Source organism: Betta splendens, chromosome 13 (genome assembly GCF_900634795.4).
Source record: "Betta splendens chromosome 13, fBetSpl5.4, whole genome shotgun sequence".
Classification (NCBI taxonomy): Eukaryota; Metazoa; Chordata; class Actinopteri; order Anabantiformes; family Osphronemidae; genus Betta; species Betta splendens.
Genome location: NC_040893.2, coordinates 20084314 through 20090281, shown reverse-complemented (window position 1 = coordinate 20090281; position 5968 = coordinate 20084314). Strand labels below are relative to the sequence as shown.

Here is a 5968-nt window from a genome sequence, read left to right as displayed (position 1 = left end):
GGTGAATGTGTGGTTCTATGCTTGAAGACGTGGCCTTTCTTTCCGCTGCTATGCAGATGACTGTCATATCCATGTTCCACTCAAGAAGAGTTCATTTTTTTATCATTTTACGGATCAGGATGAAGGTACTGTTTGTGTCAGACTCATCTGTTAGAGTTCTGTTTAGCCCTTGGCTAAATATGCCAACTGTAAACTCGTTAGCATTGGGTTTCAATGGGTGCAGAACTAAAACTTGAAAGACTCTGGTCTGTTATTAAGGCTAATTCTGCCACCTGAGACAACCAGCTAAAGTGAGCATTTTTAAACCTATTATGTGCTGTGGCTCCACACTCCTCAGCTACTGTATGATATGACTCCACCGTGGGCCTGAGCACAGGTTGGATGCTGAGGATGGCATCATAAAAGCACCAAAACAAAAGGTTGAAGAGCTGACCAGCTCTAAAAGTGTTCTGTTGAAGAACTTCAGGGACTGTGTGTCTCATTTAATCACAACCAAAATCCTCCCACCCAAGGAAGGTGTATTGCCCTGTCATGAGGGTGAAGGAGAGCCTCAAGTTGGCTGGGTTTTGGTTCTAGTTGATCCTGTCATGGTGAGGGTGACGGAGCTCTAGATGCATTATGTCAATGTGTGTGTGTTCATGTTCATGCCAGCAGCTCCTTAGCGATGAGAGCTTGCTGTTAATGCGTTGCCACAGCAACCAGCTGCTAATGTGCTCTTTATTAGTGTGGTGCGGTGAAGATGAGGATGATGGACGACTACCTACTCAGAGGAAACAGAATCTTTGAGAGCTTTAAAATGCCTCCGTTTGTGTGACGTCGTCGAGGAGAGAAACGGGAAAATGGTAAAAAGCTAAGGAAGAGGAGCAGCTCACATGTCCCAGATTTGTGCTGTCTCTTGTCCTGTAGTCATTTCCCTCAGTATCATCACGTCTCAGTCAACCTGCCTGTTGTTGTTCTAATCTCTCTCCGTCAGCCTGGCTCTGCTCTCTGGCATCTGTTACTACAGTACAGTATGTTTCAGTAAACTGATTTTCTGAGCGGTCTGTCCCTCTACAGGACGGTGCTCAGACTCTGAGGGAACTTTCAGCGTTGAGCGTTTGTGTTCATCAGGCTCAGACTCTCAGGTTTTAAAGGCTCCACAGAGTGGAAACGCTAAAATGCAGATCTGAGTTTTTAATTTCCTCTGATGCTGGTCATCAGCTGATGACACAGCAGACACAACTACTGTAATACCTCAGTTATTCTCCTGTCTGTTGGTTGAATGTGTTAGACACGAGGTAATTGATAACATAATTTCAAATAAATAGAGACATTTAATATAGATTCAAACTATCAATAGAAATCCTTTTTTTCTAGTCTGGCTTTATTGTTTATGCTTATAGACTGGATTTTACTGAACAATTCAATTATATTTATATAGCACCAAATCACAACAAGCTTATCTCAAGGCACTTACAAGATAGGGTTTAAGACCTTACACAACTAAACCCAAGAGATCCCACATACAAGCCTTTATTACAATTAGACAGAAACAGTGGAGAGGAAAACTCCCTCTCTAACGAGGAAGAAACCTCCAGCAGAACCAGGCTGGATGTGGGCGGCCATCTGCCTCGACCGGTTTGGGGAGAGGATAGAGAGAGAGAAAAGCACAGCAACAACAACAAGCAACAACAGAGCACAGGCAGGATGGTTGGATCCACAGCTGCCCATCACAGACACCAAACTTTGAGTCCTATGACACCTGTAGGTGAGGACAGAGAGGGAGGGAGAGTGGGGGGAGAGAGAAAGAGGGAGAGAAGCACAACTACTGGAGAGAGAGAGAAGGTTAGTTAACATGGGACAATGATGGGAGGTTATTGGACAGAAGAGGTAGAAGGAAACAGAGGAGTTCAGTGTATAATTAAGTCCCCCAGCAGTCTATGTCTATTGCAGCTTAACTAAGAGATGGTTCCTGTGACTAACAATCATTGCCAGTGACCTGAATCATCTCTAACTATAAGCTTTATCAAAAGGAAGGTTTTAAGCCTAATCTTAAAGGTGGAGAGTGTGTCAGCTTCTCGAACCTGAAGAGGGAGCTGGTTCCAGAGGAGAGGAGCTTGGAGCTAAAAGCTCTGCCTCACGTTCTACATTTAAACACTCTAGAAACCACAAGTAGCCCAGCGCTCTGAGAACGAAGCGTTCTGCTGGGAGCATAAGGAACTGAGAATGTGGTCTTAAAGTTAAGACAAAAGATTAAACATCTGAGCTCATTAAGGACATTAGGAGCAGTAAGTTGTGGTTCTGGCACCATGGACGACCGGCATGGTGCTGCTGGTGGAGTTCTACTACCAGTTCCTGCAGGAACCTGCCAGAGCAATGAGAGTGACACCCTGTGACCTCAGTCCAGCTCATACTCTTATCATTATTATTATTATTATTATTATTATTATTATTATTATTATTATTATTATTATTATTATTATTATTATTATTATTATTATCATCATTATTATTATTAGAGGAGCAGCATGTTGCCTGTGAGCCTCCAGTCACAGCACATACTCGTACTCGTGACAGGTCCTCTGATGGACTGAGTCACGGCCCACGGTTCGTGTTTTCTGGGCAGCAGAACTTCCAAGCATACTGGTGGTGTTTGTTCTGACTGAATGTGGAGTGGGCGACTCTGCTGCTGCCTCTTTGTTAATGGAGATATCAGCGAGTGCTAATGAAGGCTGCTAATCCTCTGAACGCTCCGTTAATTCCGTTGCTCTCCAGCCTGACGTCGGGCTGCTGATAGTTTTATTGTTTTACGCGCTCCGACTCCATTTAAAGTCAATAAGGGCTAATGGACGTTTGTTTAACTTGAATGGCAGCGTTCTTTCATCGCCTCGGTTCCCACCACCTGCCAATCAATGTGCCACAGCATGTGACCTGCAGGAGGAGGGGATTCTGGCTTGAAAAGGCCAGCTCCGTGGGACCCAGTCCGAGACGAGCCCAGAACCAGGACCCGAGCAGCTGAGGGACCAGAGCAGCAGACAGTAGGACCCTCTCCTTACTTCCCCTTTGCCTCTGCCTCATGTTTCCGGTGGGAACCACATCTTTCTCGCCCCGTATTTTGGCAGGTATGCAGCGTGCACGTTGTCCCACTATATTGGTCCTTGTGGCCTTCGCCCTGTGCAGCCCGGGTGTTTCCTCCCAGCCCGACAGAGACCAGGACCAGTACCAGGACCTGGACCTGGAGCTGCAAAGAGCTCGGAGTGCTGGACTCCTCTCCCAGGTGAGATATTCAGCAGCCAATGAGAACGCTGCCTCTGCCCACAAAAGTTCTGTGATTTGACTCATAGGGTTTCGCATTTTATCTTTCGAGACAGTGATGACGTCTAAATGTAAAGTTTGTCCAACAGCTTCTTCACTGTGACAGGATCAACGTCACATTCTTAGCCGTTCATTTGACTCCACACTGAAGTGGAGGTGACAGGTCCTCTAAAGAGCAGAGGATGCTAAAATAAGAAGAATCAAGACTGTGTGCAAGAGTATAACAAATGCTTTCACAAATGTACAGGAAACCAAAAAATATTTGAAGTGGACAGAATTCAAATGAAAATAAGACACACACATGTATTAGTGAGGTTAAACTAGTAATAGCTGAGGGAATTAAAGCTAATGTTGCTTCCACCTGAGTCTGATGCTCAGAGGTGTCGTCCAGGATGGAAGTCAGCTTGGCTCACATCCTCCTCCAGAGTCCAATGGCACATCCTGTTCAGAATGATGGGGAGGACGGAGTCAGGTTGGTGTTGAGACGCTGGCTGCTGAGGATGATCATGTGCTACAGCTACACATGTTATTGACTCGTTTATTGATCTGAGGTCTAAACCCACTTCATGCATTGAGAGGATTTTTTAGTGAATTGGCACTATAAAAACTGAACTGAAGTGATGTGAAATAGAATGAATGGGTTTCAAAGTGCTGATGGAGTCGGGCAGAACCGAGGTTCCTGGTCCCTGGCTCCTCTCGCTGATTCTGTGTGGATGTTGTTTTTTTCAGGAATGGAGTAAACGTGCGGTGGACGAACTGCTGGCTCAGATGGCTCTGCCAGAGGCCGACGCCCAGAGGGAAGCTGCCATTGTTTCCATGGCAACGGGGGGGGGTGAACCTGGAGCGGTCTGTGGACCCCCCTAACAACTTGCCGGCCCGTGAGCGCAAGTCTGGCTGCAAGAACTTCTACTGGAAAGGTTTCACTTCCTGCTAAAGCTCTGGCCAGGTACCTGAACACCAGTTCAAGACCACCCACATATGTTGTGTTTAAAGCATTACTATCTACCTGTTTGCTTATTTGTTCCCACCTGAATCCACACCTTGACTGGATCTCACCCAGATCACCTGACGTCACCTGAACGGACCAATCAGCTGTCTGTCTGCAGGGTACCTGAATAATTAACGTAATTATCAAATAAAAAGCGAAATCAGTCAAATGTGGCTCTGCCTCCATTTATTCTGACAAATGTTCAGGTTAAAATTATTATTATTGGTTTACTGATTACTGATTATGGATTATTTACATTACAGTACATTACAGATCACTTATTGTCAGATAACAAGGAGAGAATAATTAAAGGTGTCCCGTATGCATTACTGGGAGCACTGGGTGTATGAGAGGTGGTAGAAGTAAGAAAAAGGACTAGAAGTACTGTAGTAGTATCCAGCTGGGTGGAAACAGCAGCAGCCCTCCAGTGTTTGAACAGAGTCGCTTTGATGAACATTTAATGGACGGTACACACAAATATTGACTGACCACATTAACCACAGCTCAGCGTGTGTGTCTGTGTGTGTCCAGTAAATATCGACACAGACTAAATGTGACTATTGAGATGAGCTTCTTCTCTAACGATGATCTGATGTTAGTGCTTGAGAGCAGCTCTGCAGCACCCAACGTGTATAAACCTGGTTCTGTGCCTCTGATCCTCATTGGATCCACAGGTTTGTGATTCGTTTTCACTGGTGGTTCCTAAAACCAACCTGCTGTACTGTTAGTGTGAGAAATGCAAATGTCACCTACAATTCACACAACATGCTGTTGTCATTCTAAATGTAGTTCATAAAAATGTAAAGAAACTTTTAGTGGGCTGTCACTGTGGTGGACTTTGCAATGCATTCTGGGTAATGGCATCCCACCAAACCAATGTTACATTCTGTATTGTGTAAGAAGGAGGAAGAGGAGCAGAATAGAACAATGCTAATCGTTAGCGGTCACCCCCAATGCTAACCATTGGCAGTAGCATTTGATGCTAACCAACCGCTGTGACAGATGTGAATTAATATGTTGTATTCAGTGTCACACGCTTTTCCCTCCAGCTGAGGTCCAGTTTCACTGCTCTCATCAGTCAGAGGACGTTTGTCTCTAAGATAATGAGCAAGTAAATATGAGCAAAACGCTCCTTTAATGGGATCAAAGGTCGAGCCGAGTGCAGGCAGCGGGAGGTTCTGCGTCACCTCGACTCCGGCCGAGAAGCTGTCCAATAAAACGCTTCGCCGCGGGTCGACCAATCAGGCTCACGGCTGGAAGTGAATGGATCTGTCAGTCCGGACTAATCAGTGAGCTGTCCGTCAAACGCACACACAGCTCACACTCATTCACCCTGTCCACATGATTAGCAGGTCAGCACACGCCATGTCACCGGCCTGCAGAGACCCAGCGGATTCTGGGAAACTGATGGACACAGGCACAAAGAAAACGTCCCCCTGAGAACGAGTTAAAGACTGCTGATCAGAGGAGAAAGGAAGAGAGGAGATAAGGACGAAGAAAGGAAGACGTAGAAAGAGAGAAGAAGATAAGAAGAGAAGAAAAGAGAAGAGAAGAGAAGAGAAGAGAAGAGAAGAGAAGAGAAGAGAAGAGAAGAGAAGAGAAGAGAAGAGAAGAGAAGAGAAGAGAAGACGGAGGAGGCAAGAAACAAAAAACATGAGGAGGAGAAGGAGGCGAAGCAAGGATGGA

General features: G+C 45.6%; 1 protein-coding gene across 1 annotated transcript; it reads left to right on the top strand.

The window, feature by feature from the left end:
• The first annotated feature begins 2863 nt into the window (after positions 1-2863).
• sst1.2 (somatostatin 1, tandem duplicate 2) lies at positions 2864-4451 on the top strand. The gene is given in 5 exon segments (XM_029171512.3): positions 2864-3017; positions 3102-3256; positions 4024-4124; positions 4126-4240; positions 4355-4451. Coding segments are annotated over 3 exon segments (357 nt in total). The 5' UTR covers positions 2864-3017; positions 3102-3103; the 3' UTR covers positions 4229-4240; positions 4355-4451.
• Positions 4452-5968: the final 1517 nt, after the last annotated feature.